We start from the raw sequence: 26,323 nt of genomic DNA, 5'->3' as shown, positions 1-26,323 counted from the left end.
TTTTTTTTTTTTTTTTTTTTTTTTTTTTTTTTTGCCTGGCTTGCAGTGAGGACACATTGGTGTCCAAGAGGTTGAATGATCCAAAGGAGGGAAGCCCTGCCTGCATGACCTTTCTGTTAAGTAGAAAGGTTGGTGACAGTCTGGTTGGGATTGCTGGTTACATGATCAGAAGTGTCGTATCCAGAGCCTACTGTTTTCTACCTTTCTGTTCCACCTTAAGGCATGAGTATATTAATCTCTTATTGCCATCCTGGTGTTTGCATGTGATGTTTGCTGATTTTATATTGATGGCTGCTTGGTTCCTAAGAACCAAGGGAGTAAGTTACTTTAGATATCTAGAAAAATTTCCTGAAAGCATACAATATAAATAGTGTTTTCCAGTTTGACAAGTACTGTAACCTGGGTTTGTCTCCTTTTCCATTGACTTAGCTCTACCATAATCCCTGTGATGAAATGGAACTCAGTTTCTTTCTTTAAAATAAAGACTCTGGCAGGGTGTAGTGGTGCACACCTTTGATCTTGGGAAGCAGAGGCTGGCATCTCTGAAGGTTCAAGGACAGCCTGGTCTATATAGTGAGTTCCAAGACAGCCAGGGATACACAGAAAAACCCTACTTTGAAAAGCCAAACCACACATACACACACAAAACAACGTTCTTGTATGTTTTATGTGTAGTGTTTCAATGTTTGCTAACATTGAGCCTTTTTTCAAAAAAAGAAAAAACTTCTTAAAATTATCTTGATATTTTAAAGTGGAAGGTACAAATTTAAGGCTTTTCTAATAATTATAGCTCATAAGTCCAAGGCAGGTCCCTTTTATAAAATGAAACCGGTTAATTATATAAGGTTTATAACCTTTCCTTGTCTTGAATCTTAATCTATTGCACTCATAAACCCTTTTCATCTGAATTTTGCAGGTTGAAAGGTAAGTACCAGCAAGCTAGTATGTGGGGAGCATCAGAAGTAAGTTGCGCAACATTGCTCTGCATTTCTGGGTTCTGATGCAATGCAGTGTGGAGTTCTTGCTTTCTTGATGCTGAAGTCCTGCTCACCTCTGCAGAGTTGCGCTAACAAGTGGGACTGAATTAATCAACTTGAAGGCTGACACGGAGAGCCACAATCTTGACTAGAATGTGATTGAAGCAAAAGGATTAACTGTTTTCACTTATGGTGCCAAAACCCTTGTTATGTACTGTTTACTGTGCTGCTTACTATCCTATCTGCAACTAAAACCTGTGGCTAAGCTGGTTGCCAGTTGATTTGTTTGATCTGAGAATCAACTAGTACACAGTTTTGTAGATGCTAACCAGTTCTTTGATAGTGCTTTCTCAGGCAAACCATTTTACATCTGTGGGTGTTAGTCCTCTTGCTTTGCAAATCTGACAGTCACTAAACGCTTGCCTTGTAAGCCACAGAGAAAAGGTATTGTCAGTTCTGCACATTTGGGCCCTGACTAAACAACAAAACCCAAACTGATGAGTGGTATTTGTGACCTTTGCCTTGGGTGATTACAACAAATTTTTCCATAACGCCAACTGATTCGTTTTTCCCATGAGTCCTTAAAATGCCTTTTTTTTTTTTTTAAACAACAGAACAGCTAGTGTCCAGCCTGAAAATCAACATTCATTTTATAGCATTCCAAGGCCTCCTATCTCCATGATATTCAGCGTTTTTCAGTGGCTTTAAACACAAGCAAAAGCAAAGACTTTCATCTTCACGTGACTTTTTCGTTTCTTGAAGTGTCTAGGAGATGGGTGTGAGGCTGTCCTAAACCACTGACTGATTTGTGGAGTCCAGAGCATTTGACCTTTGTTTTGAAAATGTTTTTATCCATAGTCTGTTTCTTAACACAGTTTGATTCTTATCCACTGTCTCTCCATGTTCCTACTGTAGATACATAGTGGCATGTAACTGCTTATAGATTAGTGAAGGCATTTTACAAATTTGCCAAGTAACAAGAAGGGCTTCAAGCAGCTGTTTCTTGGCATTTGGCTGGCCTGGCAAACAAAGATACCCATGTAAGTCTCTGTTTAGAGAATGTAGCTCAGTTGATAATGTGTGCAAATTTGTGTTAAGTGTAAGGAGGAGACATTCTTTTTTTTTAATATATTTATTTTATTTTATGTATTTGAGTACATCGTAGCTATCTTCAGACACATCAGAAGAGGGCATTGGATCCCATCACAGATGGCCGTGAGCCACATGCGGTTGCTGGGAATTGAACTCCGGCCCTCTGGAAGAGCAGTCAATGCTCTCAACTCCTGAGCCATCTCTCCAGCCCAAGGAGGAGACATTTTTAAACTTACTGTATCTTTGGATTTTTTTTTTTTTTTGTTAGACTTCATACCTTTAGAATCAGCTAGATCTGGGGCTGGAGAGATGGCTCATCAGTTAAGAACATTGGATGTTCCTTCTGAGGGACCTGGGTTCAATTCCTAGCACCCACATGGCAGCTCACACCTATCTATCTGTAACTCCAGTTCCAGGACTTCTGATACCCTCACATAAACATACATTCAGGCAAAACAGTAGTGAACACATAAAATAAAAATAAATTTAAAAAAAAAGAATCCATGAAATCTGGCAGTAGCATAAGAACACTGACGAGTCCTTTTTGTTCATTACAGTAGAGGGCACAGCTGTAATTCTTGTTTGATCCCTGAGATCAGCTCATATACCTTGTTTTGGTTTTTGAGACAGAATTTCTCTGTATAGCTCTGACTGCCCTGGAACACCAGGCTGGCCTTGAGCTCAGAGATCTGCTTGCCTCTGTCTCTTAAATGCTGGGATTAAACTCGCCACCATGACCAGCTAAATGAAGCACAGATCTTAACCATACAAAGAATACATAGAACATTTTTTTTGCCTCATTTATTTTCTGTATACATGGATTTGATTTTCAAAAATAAGAGTTGATTGGCAGCATGGAGATAAACTGTTGGTTGGTTGACTCCTAAACAGTCCCTCTGTTGTGGTTTTGGGTAGTTAGATAGGCTGGTAAGTTTGGAGATTGTTTTCTAATGGCACAGTTCCCAGATTCTTCCTTCCGAGTGATTTTAAAGGTGCTAATCTCATTAGGTTAGGCACAGCCTAGAACATTCTCTGGTGTATGCCTTATCAGATTGCTACGTATTGTCAGAGCAGGGGTGGGGTTCTTTTTAGTATGCAGCTTCAGTCATGGAAGGAATTTGGTACACACAGAGTCCCAGAAATTCCAGTACTGCTGACATAATTTTAGGTGAGAGGTTGTACATCTTTGGGTAACAGTAATTTTTGTACTTATTTTAAAATTTTTTTTTTCATTTTATCTGGCAATGATCCTTTTGGGAGTAAAAAGAAAGTAGAAATTCTTGCAGGTAAATTATGTACTAGGTAAGAAGAAGAATAATTTTCAGTAATATAAGTAAGAAATCTGCAGCAGGAGCGAGGTGGTGACTTTTATATGTCCAACTCTGCAGAGAGAGCCAGTTGTCCTTGGCAGACGTCCCACCTTCTGACGTCAGCTGATCTACTGCAGGAAAGAAAAGTCCATTATTGCCTGACCAAAGTACTTGGTATAGAATTGACTCTTTCTACTTCACTGAGTCCACAAAGAGAGTCTTTTAGGTTGGCTAACTTCAGTGGGTACTGTCTGGACGATCTCCCTGTTTTGGTAGGGGCAGTTTGCTAACTAGCAGCAGGCTAAGTCCATGCAGAGGCTGAGGTCGACTCTTGAGTATTCTGATGGAGAATGTTTGGTCCATCAGACAGGCTTGCTTCCTGATGTGATCCCCCATACTAGAGCTTAAACGAACGTAGGACCTTGCACATACCAGGCAAGCACTGTACCAGGAAGAGCTACCTCTCCCTAGAATTCCCAACCCCATCATTTTTGAGACAGGATCTCAACAAAATTTTCAGGTAGTTTTGAACTCACTGTGAGATCCTTCAGCCTCACCCTCTTGAGTAGATGGGTTTAGTTCTGAGCCACAAAATTCAGCTGCTAATGTGATTTCCGTGGCAGCTAAATGAATTTTAAAACATGAGTTTTTGTAATAGAACAAGCAGCACACACTTTAGTCCTGGAGACATGGTTATCATTCAGTAACTCTGTAGTGTGGTCGCTGCTCCACATTATAGCTGTGCCTTTCCTAGGAGAGCATACTTATTAAGAAGTTTTGTAAGCAAGCAAATTAAATCATCATTTGATGGGTTTCTTCTTTTTTCCTGCTGTATTTTTTGATGCAAGGTTTCTCTATGTAGCTCTGTCCTAGAACTCACTCTGTAGACCCACCAGATTGGCCTTGAACTGCCTGCCTCTGCCTCCTGAGTATTGGGACTAAAGCTATGCACTACCACTGTCCTGCTGCCCCCCCCCCCCCTTTACTGTTTCCTGTGGATAAGAACAATGGCAATGCATAAATAAATCATCTGGTTTTGTTTGTTTTGTTTGTTTGATCCGGTGTCTCACTGGATAGCCCAGTCTGGCCTCCAGCTGGACAGCATCCTTTACTACTCTCCAGTGTTGATCACAAGGCATGTGCCACCAACTTTTAATTTTAAGGAACTTTGAAGGCCATTTTAAGAATTGATAGTTGTTTTCAGTCCCACCTACCTACCAAAGTACAGAGTTGTGCCTTGCTGAATTGTTTGTCTGAAATCAGCCTGTGCTAGTGAAGAGAGTAGCTGCTTCCTTAGGGAGCATTCTGCAAAGCCCCAGTGATTGGTAATACCTAGTTGAATATCTTTTTTTTTTTTTTTCAGAGCTGAGGACCGAACCCAGGGCCTTGCGCTTGCTAGGCAAGCGCTCTACCACTGAGCTAAATCCCCAACCCCAAGTTGAATATCTTAGTTAGCAGATTATTTGTCATTCTTGTCACAGATCTAACATTTACCTTAGCAGTGGTTTTACAGTATGGAGAAAGAGAACCAGTATCCAGCTCCCCCCCCACTCTACTTCTTGCAAATGAATTTGTGAATTTGGTTGGTTATTTAGTCAACAAGCATATATGCTTATTTTGAGACAGGGTTTCACTATGTAGTCCTGGCTGGCCTAGAACTTATTATATATAGACCAGGGTGGCCTTAAACTTAAGAGAGCCTCCTGCTTCTACCTTCAGAGTATTGGAATTATAGGCATACCTGGCTTAAAAGTTTATTTTTTAAATTGCCTTTCTTACATTTAAATGTTTACTAACAATCCTTGTGGGCTGGAGGAATGGCTCAGCGGTTAAGAGCACTGACTGCTCTTCTGAAGGTCCTGAGTTCAATTCCCAGCAACCACATGGTGTCTCACAACCATCTGTAATGGGGTCTGATGCCCTCTTCTGGTGTGTCTGAAGAGAATGACTGTACGTACTCACATACATTAAATAAATAAATAAATCGTTAAAAGAAAAAAGAAACAATCCTTTTGATCATACCAAGAGCATTAATAACATGTACAGCAGAGCAAACTCATTTTAAGAACATAAAAAAGTAAGGGTGACATCCACAGGCATTTGTCCAACTTCTAAGAGGTGGTGTCCCACCACAGAGAGTTACATGAGTGGTTATTAAGATGGCCGTATCACCCATGGTTTAGCTTACTCCTTCACCATAAGAGCAGAAAAGAAAAAGTAGATAGTCCAGCAAAGGGAAATTGTTCCTGACTAACATTCCTGGTTGGATCCCCAGATTTCCTACTGAAGATGAGTTTTTACTTCCCAGTCTCTGGTTTCTTTCCCCCATGTGATCTGCTATCATTCCTACCCTCTTTTTTGTAGAGAGGAGTGTAAACTTTGTTTGAGCAGAGCATGATATTGGGACATAGCAAGAACGCCCTATGTCTGTAAACATTTCCTGATGCTAGAGACAGTCAGGGTAAAGGAAATCAGATAGGACTCTGCTCACAGAGCAGCCTGTCTCTAGCTGAGCTAGGCTTGCCCTCGCAGCTCATCCACCTAAGACATTTTTCTTATTTTGACCTATACAGACAAATCATCCAGACCGTGATTCTACACACACACAAACCCAGGAACCTCTCAGCAAGACAGTTCTTCACTGCTGCAGTACACAAACTAGAGGAAAGCAGGAAACAGGCTAAATGAGCATTCTGAACTCCCCGTACATAGAACTAGGAGTTTCAGACAGTAGGAAGACAGCAGGAAGAAATAGGTACAAGTGCTCTGCTCCTTAAAGTGTAGCTGCAGCAGAGATGGGACAGGGAACAGGGCTTGGAACGAACTTATTTCTGTGAATCTTGACATATGTGTAGGACTTACCAGGGAAAGAAGGGATGGGACATTCTAGGCGAAAGAATTATGTACAAGCCAGGCATTTCTAATCAAAAGCAGGAGAGTCAGATATTAAAAGTTATCTTCAGCTCCGTGGGGAGTTAAAAAAAATGTACAAATGGCTTTGGAGTTTTCTAGAGAATTGTATTTTATTTTATTTTTTTAAATATTTATTTATTTGTTTTATTGATGAGTACACTGTAGCTGTCTTCAGACACACCAGAAGAGGGCATCAGATCTCATTACAGATGGTTGTGAGCCACCATGTGGTTGCTGGGAATTGAACTCAGGACCTCTGGAAGAGCAGTCAGTGCTCTTAACTGCTGAGCCATCTCTCCAGCCCGAGAATTGTATTTTAAAGAAGAACTTCTTTTCTGTTGGGGGAGGTGGCTCAGAGGTAAAGCAATTGTTTTGAAGTCTAGGCATAGCAGTGTGTGTCAGTGACTTAAATTGGGAGTAGAGGGAGAGCTGTTTGGGCAACCAAGTCAAATCAGTAAGCTACAGGTTCAGTGAAGACACTGAGGAGACCCTGTGTCAGAAAATAAGGTAAGATGGGGCAGGAGAGTTGGGCAGTGGTGGTGCATGCTTTTAATCCCAGCACTTGGGAGGCAGAGGCAGGCGGATTTCTGAGTTCGAGGCCAGCCTGGTCTACAGAATGAGTTCCAGGATAGCCAGGGCTGCACAGAGAAACCCTGTCTCAAAAAACAAAGCAAAAAAAAGATGGGGCAGGAGACATGACTCAGTGCTGTTAAGAGCTGTGATCTGTACATTTCCTTCCCTCCCTCTCTCCCTTCTTACCTCTTCTTACCACCACCATCCCACAACAATAATATATATTTAAGATGTTTATTACATATGTATTTGTGTCCAGGGGTGCTCCTGTGCCACCTTGTGCATGGATGTCTTGTCAGAGTGGGTTCTCTCTGTCATACGAATCCTGACAATCATGGAGGTCAACTGACAGCTTGTCAGAGTGGGTTCTCTCTGTCTGAGTCCTGAGACTCAAACTGTAATCATCACGGCTGGCAGCAAAGTGCTTTGACTAGCTGAGTCATCTCATGCGTTGGGTAGTTTTAAAAGATAGACGAGAGTGTATGACAAACTTGTGTACTTTGAGGCACATATGCACACATAATACACACACAAGTGCGCACAGCTCAGTGGTAGCTTAGCATTTGAGTGGTAGATGTCCTATACCACGGAAATCAGACAACTAAACAAGTAACTCCATAGAGTAAAATTTGAAAGACACAAAGCTACAGTTAAAATCGCCTCAGGTTTTCCCTGGAAGGTAATATCTTCATCAGAACACAGTCCTTGAAGCTGGTCAAAGTGCACACAGTTCTCACTGAGTGTTCTTTCCTGTGGGTGTGGACAGCACCCTCATAGGTTTTCATCTCAATCCTGAGCCTGCCAGACATTCCCTCATCCATTAGCTGCAGCAGGCAACAGGACAGGGAAAAGGCTCCTAAGTATTTCAGGTAACACAGTTTTTATACCTTTTGCACAGTTCATAAAACAGTATCGGGAGGGGACCTTAATGCTTATCTGCCCTACTTAATGTACTCAGGATCTCCTCTCTAGATTGTACTTTGTTTTGAGACAGTCTCATTCTAGCCTAGGTGTGATGTTTGACAGACTGTCACTTGTGGCAATCTTTTTGCCTCTTCCCATCAGAGTGCTTAGATTTCAAGCATGGGCTACTATTCCTGACACAGGCTGTGAGTGTTTATTGTGTATATGAATGTGTACGTCATGAGGGGCCATGTGGAGACAACTTTGTGGAATTGATTTTCTCCCATATCTGTAGATTCTAGCCGTCAAACTTAGGTTGCCAGGCGTGTGTGGTACACTGAGCCATCTCATCAGCCCTTGTTTGTTTTTTATGTGTACCATGTTTGTGCCTGGTGTCCATGAAGTCAGAGGAAGGTATTGGATCCCCTGGAACTGGAGCTATAGGCAGTTGTGAGCTGCCATGTGGGTGCTAAGGAACCTAACCTGCCTCTTCTAAAAGAGTAGCCAATACTCCTTCAACTCTTCCTGTTTGCTTTTTGAAACATCTGTGTAACTCAGGCTGGCCTTCAAATCTCCATTCTCTTGCCTCAGCCTCCTGAGAGAAATGTGTTAGTGGTGTTGAGGATCAGTTGATTGATGGGTATATGGTAAAGACTGCAATTTTAAAGTGGGAAAGGTCACTTGCCATTCTTAGCCCCTCGAAGCGTAGTAGGAAAGGTAGCTTGTGCAGGGTCATGTATTGCTGAATTTAGAATTTTAGAAGCTTTTTGTGCTTCTATAAAATTACATCTGTTTTTCTGTGATCTTAAATGACTAGAGTATAAAATGGTTTCTTTGATGCTGGGATGGAATTGATGACCTTGCTAGGCAGTTGTTCTACTGTTTTCTATTCCCATGGTCACTTATTTCTTATAAGATCTAAGTAGCATTATATTTGTTTCTCACATAATAGGTCAAGTTCTCTTCTTGACATTAAATTTGGCAAAACTGCTTAGAAAACTGCATGTTTAACAGGGTTTAGGGGCTGGAGAGATGGCTCAGCAGTTAAGAACACTGACTGCTCTTCCAGAGGTTCTGTAATGGGATCTGATGCCCTCTGCTGGTATATCTGAAAACAGCGACAGTGTACTCAAAAACAAAACAACAACAAAAAAATAGGGTTTAGTGAAGCCTCACTGTCTGTTATACCAGTCTTCACAGTTTCTGTGACAAAGAGGAAATCTGGTTTAAGTAAGAGTAAATTGGGACATTGAGGGCAGGAAATTTATATCAATTTTGTTAAAATGCTTAGCATGCACAAGACCCTGGGTTTGATTGATCCCCAGTACAGCATGAAACCTGGTGTTAGTAGAACATTCCTGTAATCTCAACACCTAGGACGGTCAGAAATTCAGGGTTATCTGTAACTACAGAGCAAGTAGCCAGCTATGACATGAGACCTGTCTTTTTAAAAAAAGTCACCCTGATGGTGGTGGCACATGCCTGTAATCCCAGCGCATCGGAGGCAGAGGCCAGCCTTGTCTACAGAGCAAGTTCCAGGAAAGCCAGGGACTCCCTGTCTCAAAAAAACTTTAAAAATAAATTTTGACGTCTACAATTCAAAATCAAGATGAAAAGATTTTTTTTTTTTAGTAAATTTATCAATTCTTCAAACATCAGTGTTTCCTTTGAATCTTGAAGCCCCTTAGCTCTTCCATTTAAGTCCTTCACTTTTTTTTGCCATCAAAACCATACTCTGAAGACCCCCCCAGAGTAGGTGAGTGCTGTGAGCAGTAAATAACAGCTCAGTGATTCTCAGCCTGTGGACCCTTTACGGGTTGCCTAACACCACTGCAATAGCTATGATTCATAAGGGCTTTACCCCCAGAAGAGGCTACTTCATAATTTATTTGCTTGGATTTTCTGATTCCTTTCCTTCAGAGAGCCTAATTGCATTACATATCTTGTCTGTGGAGCTTATTTGTCATTCTGTCTTTTCAGAAAATGGATCCAAGTGGGGTTAAAGTGCTGGAAACAGCCGAGGATATCCAGGAGAGACGACAACAGGTCCTGGACCGGTACCACCGCTTCAAGGAGCTCTCTACCTTGCGGCGGCAGAAGCTGGAGGATTCTTATCGGTTCCAGTTTTTTCAGAGAGATGCTGAGGAGTTGGAGAAGTGGATTCAGGAGAAGCTTCAAGTTGCATCTGATGAGAACTACAAAGACCCAACCAACTTGCAGGTATGTCTGAGCTAAGGTGGTTCTTGTCTCTCAGAAGCCAAGGGCCCAAAGAAGATTGGGTAGCTAGAAGAATGTAAGCCAGACACATTGTAAAGACCAACTCTGTGTTCTGAGAAGACCCTAGTATATGAGGGGGTGGCTGGAGTCAGAGAGGCTTGCAGGCATGAGATTTTCTTTTCTGCATACTTTAAACCAGTGGTTCTCAACCTTCCTAATGCTGCAACCCTTTAATACAGTTCCCCATGTTGTGGTGGCCCTCCAACCATAAAATTATTTTTTTGCTATTTCATAACTGTAATTTGCTACTGTTATAAATCATAATCTGAGTATCTGTGTTTCTAATGGTCTTGGTGACCACATAGGTTGAGAACCACTGCTGTAAACTGATGGTTCATAAATTGCTATCTCAAAGCTACTGGACGTCCAGGCATTTCCAGAAAAGGTCTTGGTGGTTATTTTGGATTTTTTTGTTTTTGAGACAAGGTCTTACTGTGCTGCCATAGCTGACCTAAAACTCAATATATAGACCAGGCTAGCCTCAAACTCAGAGATCTGCCTCTTCTGGTGTGTCTGCAGAGAGCGACAGTGTACTCACATACATAAAAAAAATAAACAAAACAAACAAACAAAAAAACTCCTAAAGAAATAGAATGCAGGCAAGGTTTGAGTGTGGCTTCTAAAGCAAGTGGAATGTGAATGACCAGGTTAAACAGGGTAACACTGTAAGCTGGGAAAGCTGGGTGTGCTCTTGTTTTTCTAGATAAAAGCTGCTTCTTCATAGACAATACATTTTAAGTAAAATGTTTTCACCTGCAAAGTTGAAAGTTCATAGGCCAGGCCTGTAGATACACACACACACACCCCTTTTGTATTTGATTGATTGCCCCCTCACTGGAGCAGAGGGGCCTGAGGACAAGGAACCTTTGGGATGGGGACAAGAGGAGTGTTGTGTGGTAATACTTGACACTTACTTGTGTTCCACTACCAGGGAAAGCTCCAGAAGCACCAAGCTTTTGAAGCTGAAGTACAGGCCAACTCAGGAGCCATTGTGAAGCTGGATGAAACAGGAAACTTGATGATTTCTGAAGGACACTTTGCATCTGAAACCATCCGTGTAAGTAGGAACACTTACCTGGTCAGAAAGCCTCACCCGCAGAAGCAGGGGAAAAGGAGGGTGAGCACTTTGGAAGCTCAGTTTTCCAGGCTTGACACTCAATGTCTTCTAGTGAAATCCATACATCGGGTATTATGATTCAAAGCAGGACTAGAAACCAGGGTTTGTGTATATGATAGGAACAGTATTAGTATTCTTGGAGTAGAGTGAGTCAGCATATGTTCATATGTTAAAGAAGATTGTCAGCTAGCTCTAGTATTTCAAAGACTGGTTGGTAACCTTGAGACAGGCATCGTTAAACTGGGCCCATTAGTTTTCGAGTCAAGAAAATAATTTTTCTATGCTTGTTTAGTAATACTATAGTATTAAGGGAAAGTACCCTTTTCTCGTTGGCCATGTTGATTTTCTCAAAAGGATACACTCTTATCTAGCCTATCTTTGATACCCTCTTTTTACATTTTAATTTCTATTTTTTACTATATATGTGCTTGTGCATGAGCAGTCAGAGGCCCAAAGAGGGTGTTGGATCCCTTGAGGCAGGAGTTAAAGGTGGTTGTGAGCTGCCTTAGTTGGGTACTGGGAACTGAACTCAGGATTCTCTAATAGAGGTATGTATACTTCCCTACTGAGTCATCTCTTGCTTTGTTTCGTTTTGTTTCGTTTCGAGACAGGGTTTCTCTGTGTAGCCCTGGCTGTCCTGGAACTCACTCTGTAGACCAGGCTGGCCTCGAACTCTTGAACTCAGAGATCCGCCTGCCTCTGCCTCCCAAGTGCTGGGATTAAAGGCGTGCCCCACCACCACCGCCCGGCCTGAGTCATCTCTTAAGCTCTTTGATACATGCACTTCTTGTTTGTATGTTTTGTCTTCTTTCTTTGTATCAGGATCTAGCTGTGCTTGAACTGGATCCTCTTGTCTCAGCTTCCCAAATGCTGAGATTGTAGTATGTGTTGCCTCATCAGAGACATTTGTGCCGTATTTGCTCTGCCTGGTGTCTTCTGAAATGCCCTACTGATCTACCCATTTGGTGAATCTAGGCTTTTTTTTTTTAATTCAAGACAGGATTTTTTTGTGTAGACCTGGCTGTCCAGGCTGGCCTTAAACTCAGAGATCAGCCTGCCTCTGCCTCCCAAGTGTTGGGATTAAAGACATGCACCACCATACCCAGCTAAGAACTATTAACTATTAGTAAGGATTTTGAGAAAAGTGAGTGCCAGTTGTCCTGTGACCAACTGATTAATTGTATTGAATTCATTTGGCTAATGTAATGCATCTCTCAATTAAATACAAGTATTTTCCATCATTTTTAATATAATCCTATTAGGTAAGTGAAGTCAGTTGGCTTCTTACTTCCTAATAGAAGTTTTCCTGGGGTATATGGGACTGTGTAATATAACCTAGCTCATATAGGCCAAGAGAAACAGACTTAAGTGTTTGACTTTTGGGATTCATCTTGGGAGAGGGAGGACCCAAACCTGAGTTTATTTGTGCCCCATTTTGAGAGCTTATCAATCAACTATATACACTGTTAGCATTTGTCAAGTTGCTATTAGTAGTTAGTAAGGTACTGCAAGACACTTGGCTAATGTTTGTAATTTTCATAAGCTTGCAAGGTTTCCATTTCTCTGTGTCTTAAAAGAATAGACATACTAAGGCCTAGAGAATTTTGAGTAACCTGCCCAGTGTCCCACAGCTGAGAAGTAGAATTTCACAGTGCTCCTCTTTCCTGGCACACTCTGCTGTATTCCGTGCCTGTCATCGTTCTTTCTGTAATGTTCCTGCATCTCTGAAAGCTCCCACTGCTGGCTCATGGCTGTATTGTGAAATCACCTGAGTCAGCCAGGCTTTCTTTCCAACCCAGTCAGTTCTGATGTTTCTTAAATGCTCTTGTTGCACATGTTCCTGGACTATAGGCAGCCTGGGTAGCTGGGCCCTCTCTGACTTTCAGGGCTGGGAAAATTAGGCCACCATCTGAGTAGTGTCTTGATTGTAGAAATGAAATTTGTGTGGTTGAGCAGTGGACTTGAGGGTAGGTCTGTCCAGTCTGTAAGCCTGTTATTAAGAATTCTGTCACCGGGCTGGAGAGTTGGCTCAGAGGTTAAGAGCACAGACTGCTCTTCAAGAGGTCATGAGTTCAATTCCCAGCAACCACATGGTGGCTCACAACCATCTATAATGAAATCTGGTGCCCTCTTCTGGCCTGCAGGTGTACAAACAGGCAGAACACTGTATACATAATAAATAAATAAATCTTTTTTTTAAAAAAAAAAAAGAATTCTGTCACCTAGTATTTCGGCGCTCATAGTTCCTATAGTGATGCTGACCTGCCTTGGCAATTTGTCCCAAAAGTTAGTTTGCAGGCAGCTTTAGCAGATAGGCAAGTGGGTGGAGTAGAAGGCTGTGTGTGTGTCCTGTATAACCTGTCTTGTCACTGGTTTAGACTTTTACACCATACCGGACAGCTTGGCGACCCATAGTCACCGCCACCCACATTGGGTCTCACATCCGAGTAGGTGGAGTATTGCCTTGTTCTGCCTTTCCCTCCCTTCTAGTCATGGCATTGTGCAGTGACCTGTGTGAGCTCTCGTTTCTTCACAGCTCTCTCTCTGCTGGTGAAACCTTCATGCTTGTTTGTAAGAGACTCCACCCATGCTGACTGTCCCCTGGCTTTCAGAGGTTGTTTTTTTTCCTCTTACTGAGAGTGACATCTCAATATGGGTGGATCCCAGATTCCATTTCTGTTTGTGTTTGAACCTGTGTGATACAACTTTGCCTGTTAATGTTACCCAGAAACTTCTAGTATCATGGGGTGGACATAATCAAGGTTCCAAGCTGGGATTAGAACACAGCACACAGGTTAAAATGCTTTCTTAGCTTCCCGCGGTTCTTAGGTCCCTACTAGGTCTGTGCTGTGAACACCCAATGATGCTGGGAAGTGAATACTTTATGTCCTATGACTACTGTGTGGGGATGAGGTTTGAACACTTCAACTCCTGTCCTGCAAAGCCTTTTCTGTGAAGAGCCATTTGAGAGCTGATGGCATTCTTCTGTTATCTCAGGATTTTCACATTGTAATTCTTGTTAATTTTAATTTTGTTACCATATGAGAGACTAGAAGAGAGATGTACCACAGTGTATATGTGGAGGTCATAGGACGGTTTTCAGGAATCTGTTCTTTCCTTTGGCTGTGACTTCTGGGAATTGAGCAACTCCTCAGGTGGCAAGAAAGAGTCTTTACGAACTAAGCCACCTCACTGGCTTTTGTAGTTTTTGTTTTGTTTTTTTTCCAGACAGGGTTTTCTATGAAGCCCTGGCTGTCTTGAAACTCACTTTGTAGATCAGGCTAGCACAAAACTCAGAGATTCAAGTGCTGGGATTAAAGGTATGTGATACCGTGTCTAGCTTAAAAGTCTGACTTTTAACCTCCAGACTCGTTTAATGGAGCTACACCGCCAGTGGGAGCTGCTTTTGGAGAAGATGCGGGAGAAAGGAATCAAACTGCTGCAGGCACAGAAGCTGGTGCAGTATTTGCGGGAGTGTGAGGATGTAATGGACTGGATCAATGACAAGGTATGCTTCGACGGCAGGTATGGTATGCTAGGCTCTCCCAAGAGGAAGGAACCTCCCTGTGGTTTCCCTGTGTGTCTGCAGTTGCAGCACTAGGTTAGATGGAAGGCAGGATTGGGAGACTGTCTCAGCTGCTCTCCAGGAACCTTTTGTTCTGTAATCCTGAAATCTCTGAGAAAGAACACTTAGAAGACAGAAGTCAGAGCTGCAGAGAGAATTGTCCACGAAAGTGAATGTGGCCCCAGACCTAATGTATCTCCATGGCAACCTTTGTTAATTGACTGTTGGCTGACCAGAGCTGGTTCTCTCTCTCTGAATAGGAAGCAATTGTGACTTCTGAGGAGTTGGGCCAGGACCTGGAGCATGTAGAGGTACTACAGAAGAAATTTGAAGAGTTTCAGACTGATCTGGCTGCTCATGAAGAAAGAGTTAATGAAGTAAACCAGTTTGCTGCCAAACTTATCCAGGTGAGAAATGGATGTTGATGTACACTGCTTACAGCATCAGGAGGCCATCTAAGATGTCCTGTGAAAGAGAACTTGTCTGACGCATATGTTTAAAAGAAATGGGACACCTTAGTTTAATTTTGTATGCAAGTATTTTGCATACACTATGTGTGTGCCTGGTGCCTGAGACCCATGGAGTTAGTGTTAGAGATGGTTGTGAGCTGCCCTGTGGGTACTAGGGTACTAAGAACTGAACGTGGGTCTTCTGCAGAGCAGAAAGTACCCATAACCTCTATCCCACCCTGTCTGATCCCTAATTTCTCTTCCTTTTTTGTTTTTCTTTTCTTTTCTTTTTTTCTTCCTTCCTTTCTTTCTCTTTCTTTCTTTCTTTCTTTCTTTCTTTCTTTCTTTCTTTCTTTCCTCTCTCTCTCCCCTCCCCCTCTCTCTTTCTTTTTGAGATAGGGTATCTCTATTATTTCTGGATGTCCTGGAGGTAAGTCTGTGGACTAGGTTAGCCTCCAACTCACAGGTATCCACCTGCCTCCTCCCAAAGTGCACTACCATACCCAGCTATGATCCCTAATTCCTAAAGAAAAAGTTTTATAAGTAGCTCTTTTAAGTATCTTAAAAGTTTTGTCTAGATATAAATAAAGCTTTATTCTGATTGTTCCTAGCCCTGGGCAGGAAAGGCAGAGTTCATTTGATTTCTTCGCTCCCATCCACTTTTGGGCTGGACAGGATGAACTTTTATTGGGCTTCTAGAACTTGTCTCTGCCTCAGACCTTGAACCAGAGTGTGTTAGTAAATTCCTACGTAATTCTGGCAGGCATCCACCAGTAGTGATGACTCGTCCTTTCTTTCCTACTGAATCTCTTCTGGGCTCTGAGGGCCTCTAGAAGGACTTGATAACAAATGGGTTCTCCATTGGTAGCTCTGGAGCTCCTTAAGAGGGACAGAGACAGCTAGATGTGATGACATCTGTTTCCCTACACTGGGATGCTGAGGCAGGAGGATTGTGGGTTCTAGACCAGCCAGGGCTACTGGTAGACCCTTTCTTAAAACCCAAAAAGGGAAAAAGAGGGGGATGGGGTGGGCAAAACCACCTTTCTTCATTGCCTACATGAGAGCTGTTTTCATATGGTCGGCATCTACTACATTGTGGTTCAATATGCTCTGAGGAAATCAAGCCGTAGGAAGCAGGGCTTTTTGATTATGGGTGCGGGGAGAAAGGAGTCTATTGAAGGAGTTCACATTTTAGATTTCCAGGTCTTTGATGTCAGTATATTTTCCATTTCTAAGTCAGTGTTTGAGAGGATAGCCAGAAGTGCACAGTAATATCCTGTCCTTGTAGAGAGCCAGTGTCTCTTCAGGCTCCAAGCCACTGCAAAGTCCGTGCTGGGCAAGCGCAGTCAGGCCAGTCCTCGAGCCTCAGTGCTCAAGCTCTGGAATGTGCATGGGGTGGGGCTTTATTAACACGTTGTCTCCTGTTCACTTCTGGGAATAAACTCTGGCCCTGTGAGCCTTGTGTCTGGAGAGAGCACTGAGCTGCCTCAGACACTTGAATGCTAGTGTTTGAGCATTTGAAGTAGATGGGAGTACATTGATGAGGTCAACTAAGTTACACTCGCTGTGTCTGTTTTTGTTGATACTTTTATTTACTAGATGTTCTTCATTTTGTGTGTAAATATTTTACCTGCATGTGCATGTGTGTGCCCCATGTATTCCTGATTCCCACGGAGATCAGAAAAGGACGTTGGCTCCTGTGAAACTGGAGTTAAGAGATAATTGTGAGCCACTGTGTTGGTTCTGGGATCTAAACAGTCTTCTGCAAGACCAACAAAGGCTGTTAACCGCACAATCATCTCTCTATCATCCCCAGTGTATTTGATATCTGGTATTGGACAGGCATAGGCACAACAACATTTGGGAGTCAGAGGCAGATGAATCCCTACACAGCCTGATCTACACAGCAAATTCCAGGCCAGCCAAGAAGAAGATGGATAAGAATATAATGATATAATGAGACTCTTGTCTTAAAAAGATAAAATGACAAAAAAAAAAAAACCCTGGTACTGATATTATAACCTTTTACAGGCTAAGCACACTGTCCAAGGAATGGAACAGTCTGTTGGAAGTAGATGCTTTCTTGAGCTGCAGCTCCTTTCCTATTACACAGACCCAGGCTTCTTCACAGTTCTCAAGACTGACTTGTGCTCCTGAGCCAGGTCCAGAATAACTTTCAGGGGCCACAGGTAGCAGGCAGATCAGTCCGTTCTCTCCTTGTGTAGGAGCAGCACCCGGAAGAGGAGTTGATCAAGACCAAGCAGGATGAGGTGAATGCAGCTTGGCAGCGACTAAAAGGCCTGGCTCTTCAAAGGCAGGGGAAGCTGTTCGGTGCTGCTGAGGTCCAGCGCTTTAACAGGTACTAGGGCTGTGAGAACAGAGCAGAGCTTGGACAACTCTGGTGTTCCCAGTGCACTTGAACAGCTGCATCCCTCGGTTAACTGGTTCCTATTCTGCAGGGATGTAGATGAGACCATTGGCTGGATTAAGGAGAAAGAGCAGTTAATGGCCTCTGATGACTTTGGCAGAGACTTAGCAAGTGTTCAAGCTCTGCTTCGGAAGCATGAGGGTCTGGAGAGAGATCTTGCTGCTCTAGAGGACAAGGTGAGTTTGTTTTTGTTTTTTTCTGACCTAGTCTCACTGTATAGCTGTGACTGTCTTGGAACTCACTATGCAGACCAAGCCAGCCTCAGACTCGGAGATCTGCCTGCCTCTGCCTCCCAAGTACTGGGCTTAAAACTGTGTGCCATTACGCCTGGCCACAAGGTGGGTTGAAAACCACTGATTATGTTAGTTAGCAAGGGCAGTAGAGTGATGCTGATAGAATCTGTTTCTAGGTGAAAGCCCTGTGTGCCGAGGCTGACCGTCTGCAGCAGTCACACCCTCTGAGTGCCAACCAGATCCAGGTGAAGCGAGAGGAGCTGATTACCAACTGGGAGCAGATCCGAACTCTGGCAGCAGAGAGACATGCACGGCTTGATGACTCATACAGGTAGCAAATGATGTTTTGGTGCTTAGTCGGAGTCTGACTCTTGTATACACAGGAAAGGCAGAGGGTCAGTTTTAGGGACCAAGAATGTATCTGTACCCTGCCAAGAATCTTTAATTGTAAAAGTAACTTTTTAAAAAATTATTATTTGGGGCTGGAGAGATGCCTTAGTGATTAAGAGCACTGACTGCTCTTCCAGAGGTCATGAGTTCAATTCCCAGCAACCACATGGTGGCTCACAACCATCTGTAATTGAATCTGATGCCGTCCTCTGGTGTGTCAGAAACAGGATGCTCATACACATTAAATAAATAAATCTTTTTTAAAAAATATTTATTTACATTTTAAGTGTTGCCTGACTTTTCAGTGCCCCCCTTCTAGAGTTTTTCATCCCACCCTCCCATCCCCTTGCCTCTGAAAGGGTACTACCCTACCCACCCCCACCCCCCACCCCCATAAGAGTAACTTTTACTCTCCAGATCTAATTGTCATCTTGGAGGCTTATTGCTGAATAAGCTCAGCCTTTCTAGCTCTTTCTGAATTCTGGCTGGCTGGTTCAACTTAGCTGTTCTGTCTTAAACTCCTCTCCAAGATGACTGATTCAATTTGGCTTCTCTCAGCTTCCCACTGAATTGTTCTACTTAGTGTCAAACTATCTCTGACAAAATCTCCTGGCTCCTCCTTATTCTCTGGCTTCAACTGCCTCTGGTGAGCTGCACTTAATTCACAAAGGAATTTAATTCCACTGCACTGTACTCACTGCACTGACTCCCAACTAGCTGACTCTCTTCCTGCACCCTGCACTACTGTTAAATAGCCTCCCTCTCCTGTCTTTTCTCATGCTAGTTGGACGTAGCCCGTCTGACTCATTCTCTCAAATCTTTCTCTGATTCATCACTTTGTCCCTCAACTAGAAGTCATTGTTTGGGATGAAGGATGTCTTTATTCCAGCCAGAAGGATTAAAGTTTGTGGTATGTCTGAATCCCAACCGGATCACACAGACCTAGAAAGTCTTTAGATATGATTAGAGCAGCCATGTTACTAAATTAAAATTCTTCAACAACCTATAAGAAAATCGGGTGCTTTCCCTGATCTACATTAAATTCTTTTGGAGACTTTCAGCTTTGTAGAGTGTAGTTGGCATATATAGTATTTATAACTTCATAAATTCTGTCCACTCTTAATTTACTTTGAGTGACAGAATCGAAATACCTCAGAGCTGTCAGCACCATGTAGAATAGCCTGTTACAACTCAGTAAACGAACTGGAAAGGTAAAAAACGCTTCTTGCTCACCTTGAGTTGGCCAGAGTATAGCGAGGAAGTTACAGATGCGAGCAATGACAAAGCCAGGACAACATAAGGAGATCACATCTCAAACAGAAAAAAAAAAAAAAAAAGTGATTCAAGATGGAGCTATCACATCCCAGAACAGCAGAACCTGCTTTTCTGCCTTCTGTTGAACCTTAAGTTCAGGCATTTTTCCTTTCTCTGGACTAGGGTTTGCATTGTTGTCTTTTGAGAACAAAATTCAAATCTCTAGGAAAGCCAACTTCTATCCTGGGACCACCAGTGGATGTGACATACTTTTGATTTTCCCAAGGCTTCAGCGGTTTCTTGCTGATTTCCGTGACCTCACGAGCTGGGTGACTGAAATGAAAGCCCTCATCAATGCAGATGAGCTAGCCAATGATGTGGCTGGTGCTGAAGCCCTGCTGGACAGGCATCAAGAGCACAAGGTAATACTTCCAGATTTTCTACAACTGAAGGCGTTAGCATGTGGCAGGACAGGACTCTGCTGTTCCGGAGCCCTACAGTAAAAACTGTCGTCTCCTTGTACTCTGCTGTGGGTTGTGCTTTTGGGGATTGCCTTACCTGCTTCTAGTGCAGGATTCAATGTTATCCATGAAGGCAGAGAGAGAGGCGAGCCTTTTGTACTTAAAGGTGCTGCTATTTTGCATGCAAAAATTGTATAAAAAATGTCTGTCAAGAACTATGCACAACTTTTTTTTTTTAATGTGCATTGATTTATTCTTAGCTCTCCGTCTTTTGAAGTTTGTATAGCAATCTCAACTTGGAGCAATGTAATAATTATTTATATGTGAAAGGAACAAATTTAACCTTAAAATAGGTGAAGAAAAAATGCTTTCTGATTCATGATGGTGAGCACTTATTTTCAGAGGTCAATTTTTTCTATAGTTAAGTAGATGTACTTCAATATCAATAATAGTACGTGCTAGCCACTCAAAACTTTAAACCGAGGACTTGGGAGGTACAGGCAGAAGGATCAGGAACTCAAGCCAGACTGGGCTACATAACAGGTTTGAGGCTAGGCTGTACCACAAGAGCCCCTGTTTCCAAAAAATATATATATATATATGTGCGTGTGTGTGTGTGTGTGTGTGTGTGTGTGTGTGTATTGAATTTTATAGTTAGTTGAAATGACTTAGGTAGGTTGGTTGGTTGGTTGTTTTTTTTATTCTGGTACTTCACCAAAGTATGTTATGTCAAAGACTAGCTATCTATTATTTGGGGTCAGGAGATAACTCAACTGGTAAAGTGCCTTAAGGGCAGCATGAGAGCATGAGTCTCAGTACTCACACTAACAATAGCCTGATAAGCTTTACCTGTAATCCCAGTGCTGGGGGTGGGGGTGGACGACAGAAGGATCACGGGGCCCATTGACCAACCAGCCCATTAGCGTCAGTGAGTACCAGACTGAGCAAGAGACTCTGTTCCAAAGGGAGGCTGGTGGTTTCATGTAGGAACACACAGGATGTTAATCTCTTGCCCATGTACACAGGTGGGCACACATACGTGTAAAACATTGACTCTATCTTTAACAAGTCACAGAGTAGTGATAGGAAAGTAGTAGGAAATACAAGGCACTTGACAAGAAAGGCTGTGCAAGCTGTTTGTGAGGAAAGCTGTAAAACTTGGTAAGCAGGCTTGAAGACAGTCTCTTATAAATAATCTAGGCTGGAAAGTGTTTGGGGGGGCGGCTATAACAATAAACACAGGACCATAAAAGGAGAAGCAGAGATCTCAAGGGATATAGAGGAGTAGGTAACAAGAGTGCATGTGACATTCAAAAGAAGGGAACCAGCAGAGGTACAGGGGATTGAGGACAGTGACAGGAGCAAAGCATAGTGACATGGAGATAACAAAATGCCTCAAACTCTGCTCTACTCAAAACTGCCTCTGCTGCTGGTATTACAGGTGTGCACTATCACTGCTCAACTTCAAAAAAATTTAAAAACATAAAAGTTGTTAAATATGGTGGTGCACAGTTTTAATATCAGCACTTGGGAGAGGCAGATGGATCTTTGAGTTCCAGGCCAACCAACACTAGACATACTGTCTCAAAAAACAAAAACACAGGCTGGGTATGGTGGCACAGGCCTCTTATCTCAGCGCTTGGGTAGCAGAGGCAGGTGGCTCTCACAACCTGGAATATAAAGTCACAGTGCTACATAGTGAAACCCTTTCTTGAGAGACAAACAAACAAACAAAGACAAAACTTGTTTATTGAAATACATATGAAAGGCCGGGCGTCGGTGGCGCACGCCTTTAATCCCAGCACTTGGGAGGCAGAGGCAGGTGGATTTCTGAGTTCGAGGCCAGCCTGGTCTACAGAGTGAGTTCCAGGACAGCCAGAGCTATACAGAGAAACCCTGTCTCGAAAAACCAAAAAAAAAAAAAAAAAAGAAATACATATGAAAAAGATGAACAGATTGGCCAAATAAAATGACTTATGTAGTGCATGGCTGAAAGGATGGTTTTTATAAATCTAGACAGCCGGGCGGTGGTGGCGCACGCCTTTAATCCCAGCACTTGGAAGGCAGAGGCAGGCGGATTTCTGAGTTCGAGGCCAACGTGGTCTACAGAGTGAGTTCTAGGACAGCCAGGGCTACACAGAGAAACCCTGTCTCGAAAAAACAAAAAAAAAAACAAAACAAAACAAAAAAAAGAATGTTATAAATCTAGACATTCAATGCAATGCTATCAAGAGCCCAACAGAACTGTATCTGTAATGAATAAGCTAAGTACAAAAAAATAAAAATAAAAAACCTAAGGCAGCTTTGAGGAGCATGGCAGAGAAGGAAGAGCATCACTTTCTCACTTTACAGGTACAATAAAATTGTAGTAAGCAAACTCATATGGCACAAAAAAGAAAACGCATGGTAAGTAGGAGAGCTTGTGCCTATGTGAACGTGTGGCATCTTGATTAATGACACCTGGCCTGCAGAGCAAGACATGTGAGCGTACGCACACGCACACACACACATACACACACAGCGCCTTTCTCAGTTGGCAGCTAGTTGTTTTCCTATATTATTACTTAAGCTGGGAGTTAGGAAACACTCTGAACCTTCCACTCTGTTTCTTTTCTTAGCAGTCTCACATGTTATAATTATTTGAAATTCAACAACTTGGTGTTGTCTTCCCCCAACTCCACCAAAAAATGTTGGAAATCTGCTGTCTCTTTTACTCTACAGGGTGAGATTGATGCTCATGAAGATAGCTTTAAGTCTGCTGATGAGTCTGGGCAGGCTCTGCTCACTGCTGGTCACTATGCCTCTGATGAAGTGCGGGAGAAGGTAAGGTAGTGAAAAGGGGCTTTTAAGGAGAAAGGCAAGACTAGAGAATGCTACTGTATCTCTGGGGCCAGTTAGGGGTCCACCATCAAGTAAGAACATTTACTAACCTAAGACTCTGCCACAAAAGGGTAGCTCTTTCCTAGTATGTGGTTGGTCATAGTGGCACACACCTTTAAATCACAGCACTAGAGAGAAAATGCAGGCAGATAGATCTCTGTGAATTTGAGGTCACTGTGGTCTACCTAGCAAGCTCCAGACCATATGACTATACAAACTGATTCAGGAGTCAGGGAGGGGTGTTGTATGTATGTAATATATTAGACCAGGAGTTTTTTTTTTTTTTTTCAAGCATGCATGACACATTCCTTATTTTAAAAGGACTTTGTAGAGAGTCAGTCCTGCTTTAGTTGTCTGACTAGGAGACAGATCATTGTAAATTGTCTCAGGTACTTACTCAACAGGTCTGTGATGTCCACTCAGTTGGCAGCTCTCACTTGAGAGTCCTGTTGTCATAGTCTCACTTGCAGAGTCTTTAATCTGTCTCCTAGTCACCTTGACAGTTTTATGAGATTGTTTATGATAATACAACAGTAAATTCTAGGTTAGTCAAAGTGGGGTTTACCACACACATGCCAACTCTGTGGTATTCTATATTTCTTATGATAAGCTTACATACATTAAGTACTATTGCACAGAGAAATGCCCGAAGTAAGGAGTAGACTGTTCTGGGCAGCCCTGTGTCTCTCAGAAGGCAGAAGGTAACTTTGCTTCCCATTACCCAAGCTGAGCATCCTCTCCGAGGAGAGAACCGCCCTGCTGGAGCTGTGGGAGCTTCGGAGGCAGCAGTATGAACAGTGCATGGACTTGCAGCTCTTCTACCGTGACACCGAGCAGGTGGACAACTGGATGAGCAAGCAGGAGGTAATGCTTAGGAGTGGCCCCAACCAGAGCATGACAAGGGCCATGCCCTGCTTCTCCAGTGAGTGCTGCTTATATTTCAGGACATTGGAGCCATTTCAGTTTTAGATAAAGTGAAGAAGGGAACAATGCAGGTTTCTTTTGGCCCTGTCTGCCTTTGTCATTGCTGAGGCCCTTAGAAAAGATTTATGCAGTACAAAAAGGATTTCTAAAAATTAGAGTCTGACCTTGTGTGTAACATGAATGTATGAAAACCTGTAAGAGCTATGTGAGAGGTGGGGTTGGTGCCTGCTTGTTGTCTCACTAAGAAAGCTATGGTGGGAGGGTCGCAAGTTTGATGCCAGCTGGACTACTTACCTTAGAGAGTTACAGAGCGTCTGCACTGCATAGTGAGACCGTGACTCGGTACCCTCCCCCCTTAAAAGAAATTATTTGAAAACTGTTTGATAGAGTACACAGTAAGTATTCTTTCCCAGTGTTATTGGTTGATTTTTAAGAGAATCTAAAAAGACTAGACTTTCCAATAATGATCTCAGAAGCTTTAATTGCCATAGAATCTTTTCTGTCTGTGTTTTGCCAAAATCTGCCTTTGCTTTTAGGCTATAGATGAATACACAGCCCATGGTGCCTCACCCTTGCTTTCCTCTCTCTAGGCATTCCTGCTAAATGAAGATTTGGGTGACTCGTTAGACAGTGTGGAAGCTCTTTTGAAGAAGCATGAGGACTTTGAGAAATCTCTCAGTGCCCAGGAAGAAAAAATCACAGTAAGATCCTCCTTGTCACGTAATTCATAGAGAGGGAAAGGGAGAGGGAGATTGATTGGGATGTGCTCTCCATAGTCCAAGCTAGGACTCCATGCTCACAATGACAACTCTTGCCTTCCTTTCCAGGCCCTTGATGAATTTGCAACCAAACTCATCCAAAATAACCACTATGCCATGGAAGATGTAGCCACTCGTCGAGATGCTGTGAGTCCCCTGGGCATGTCATGCTCCTTTCTTGTAGTGTGCGAGTTCCCTTTCTGAGATACTTACTGCAGTTCAGTCGAGCTGGTCACCTTTTTGGGGAGTATAAAGTAGAGCCATGTGATCTGTCTTACAGCTCCTGAGCCGCCGCAATGCCCTTCATGAGCGAGCCATGCATCGCCGGGCACAGCTGGCCGATTCCTTCCACCTGCAGCAGTTCTTCCGTGATTCTGATGAGCTCAAAAGTTGGGTCAACGAGAAGATGAAAACGGCCACCGACGAGGCATATAAAGTAATCCAATCAGTGTGTTCTGTAGTACTTGTGTAGTAAGCTAAATCTTGCAAAAACTAGTTGGAGCTAAAGAACCAAAAACACACAAAGAGGGTCATACAAACCATACTGGTTAGCATAAATTGTCTTTTTTATGAGTGTGAAGTAGCTCTGTATACTCGGGTTCAAGGCAGAACTCTCTTGTCTTTTTGATTCGCAGGATCCATCCAACCTGCAAGGGAAAGTCCAAAAGCATCAGGCTTTTGAGGCTGAGCTCTCAGCAAACCAGAGCCGTATTGATGCCCTAGAGAAAGCTGGGCAAAAGCTGATAGATGTCAGCCACTATGCCAAGGAAGAAGTAGCAGCTCGTATGAATGAGGTCATCAGTTTGTGGAAGAAACTTCTAGAGGCTACAGAACTGAAAGGTAGGATAAAATAGATGATAGAAAAGTGGTTGGCGATAGGAATGTTTGGGAAGCTAAGCACTCCTCTCTGGCTTAGCAGTCTAGGACAAGACACAACCCAGGAAAGGTAGCAGTCTAGGACAAGACACAACCCAGGAAAGGTAGAGTGATAACTTTGTTAAGAGTTATTGCCATATAAGGGTTATTTGGCTTGAGTTCTCAATACTTTGATCATTTGATAAATGTGATTAAAAGCAATGGTTGGGTAGAGACTCAGACCTTTCCTACCTAAAATTACAGTTCAGCAGCTACCAGTGGTGTCACACGCCTTTAATTTCAGCGCTCAGGAGGCAGAGGCAGGCAGATCTCTGTAAGTTCAAGGTCTACAGAGTGAGTTCCAGAAGAGCCAGAGAAACACTGTCTGAAAACACAACCAAAAAACACAGTTTAACTGTGAGCCAGATGTAGTATCTCATGGAAGTAAAGATGCTTTCCAAACAGCCTCCATTTCAGTCTGTAGAATGTAGAGCAGAGGTTATACTAGAGGTTTTCCTCCACCATTTAAAGTGACTGAAGATTTGACCATAATCCTTCACCGGGATACCGTGGCTCATGTCAATATTAGTGGATTACATTATCTAACAGAAAAGTAAACCTGCTTTATTGAACAGGAATAAAGCTCCGTGAAGCCAACCAGCAGCAACAGTTTAATCGAAATGTTGAGGACATCGAGTTGTGGCTATATGAAGTTGAAGGTCACCTGGCTTCAGATGATTATGGTAAAGACCTCACTAATGTCCAGAACCTCCAGAAGAAGCATGCGCTACTCGAGGCAGATGTCGCTGCTCACCAGGTAGTGTGAGAGACGGGAGCTATAGAGGGCCGGGCAGTGCTGAGTGGGAGGAAGATGAATGCTGAACACTCCACAGTGATAGTGTTTCGGGAGAGATGAACTGCGTGGCTGTCTTAGGGAGCTCTGTGCTCTGAGCTCTGTGCTCTG

The 26,323-nt window shown here is 42.9% G+C and overlaps 1 protein-coding gene across 4 annotated transcripts in view; it reads left to right on the top strand.

Annotated features, from left to right (window-relative positions):
- The window catches only part of Sptan1 (spectrin alpha, non-erythrocytic 1), a 67,943-nt gene that overhangs the window by 3,167 nt on the left and 38,453 nt on the right, over positions 1–26,323 (top strand). For all 4 annotated transcript variants that reach the window (XM_028756877.1, XM_028756876.1, XM_028756874.1 and 1 more), the window contains exons 2-16: positions 9,749–9,988; positions 10,977–11,102; positions 14,530–14,670; positions 14,988–15,134; positions 17,402–17,535; positions 17,636–17,780; positions 18,014–18,168; positions 19,768–19,903; positions 22,664–22,765; positions 23,549–23,686; positions 24,337–24,447; positions 24,574–24,651; positions 24,785–24,940; positions 25,140–25,344; positions 25,995–26,176. In XM_028756877.1, coding sequence (XP_028612710.1) covers positions 9,752–9,988; positions 10,977–11,102; positions 14,530–14,670; positions 14,988–15,134; positions 17,402–17,535; positions 17,636–17,780; positions 18,014–18,168; positions 19,768–19,903; positions 22,664–22,765; positions 23,549–23,686; positions 24,337–24,447; positions 24,574–24,651; positions 24,785–24,940; positions 25,140–25,344; positions 25,995–26,176 — 2,193 coding nt within the window. In that variant the 5' untranslated portion in view covers positions 9,749–9,751. The remainder of the gene's footprint in view (positions 1–9,748; positions 9,989–10,976; positions 11,103–14,529; positions 14,671–14,987; positions 15,135–17,401; positions 17,536–17,635; positions 17,781–18,013; positions 18,169–19,767; positions 19,904–22,663; positions 22,766–23,548; positions 23,687–24,336; positions 24,448–24,573; positions 24,652–24,784; positions 24,941–25,139; positions 25,345–25,994; positions 26,177–26,323) is intronic.

This window comes from Grammomys surdaster, unplaced genomic scaffold (genome assembly GCF_004785775.1).
Source record: "Grammomys surdaster isolate TR1022 unplaced genomic scaffold, NIH_TR_1.0 126133, whole genome shotgun sequence".
Lineage (NCBI taxonomy): Eukaryota > Metazoa > Chordata > Mammalia > Rodentia > Muridae > Grammomys > Grammomys surdaster.
Note: the sequence above shows the minus strand (reverse complement) of the source record. Positions and strands in the feature narration are given on the sequence as shown.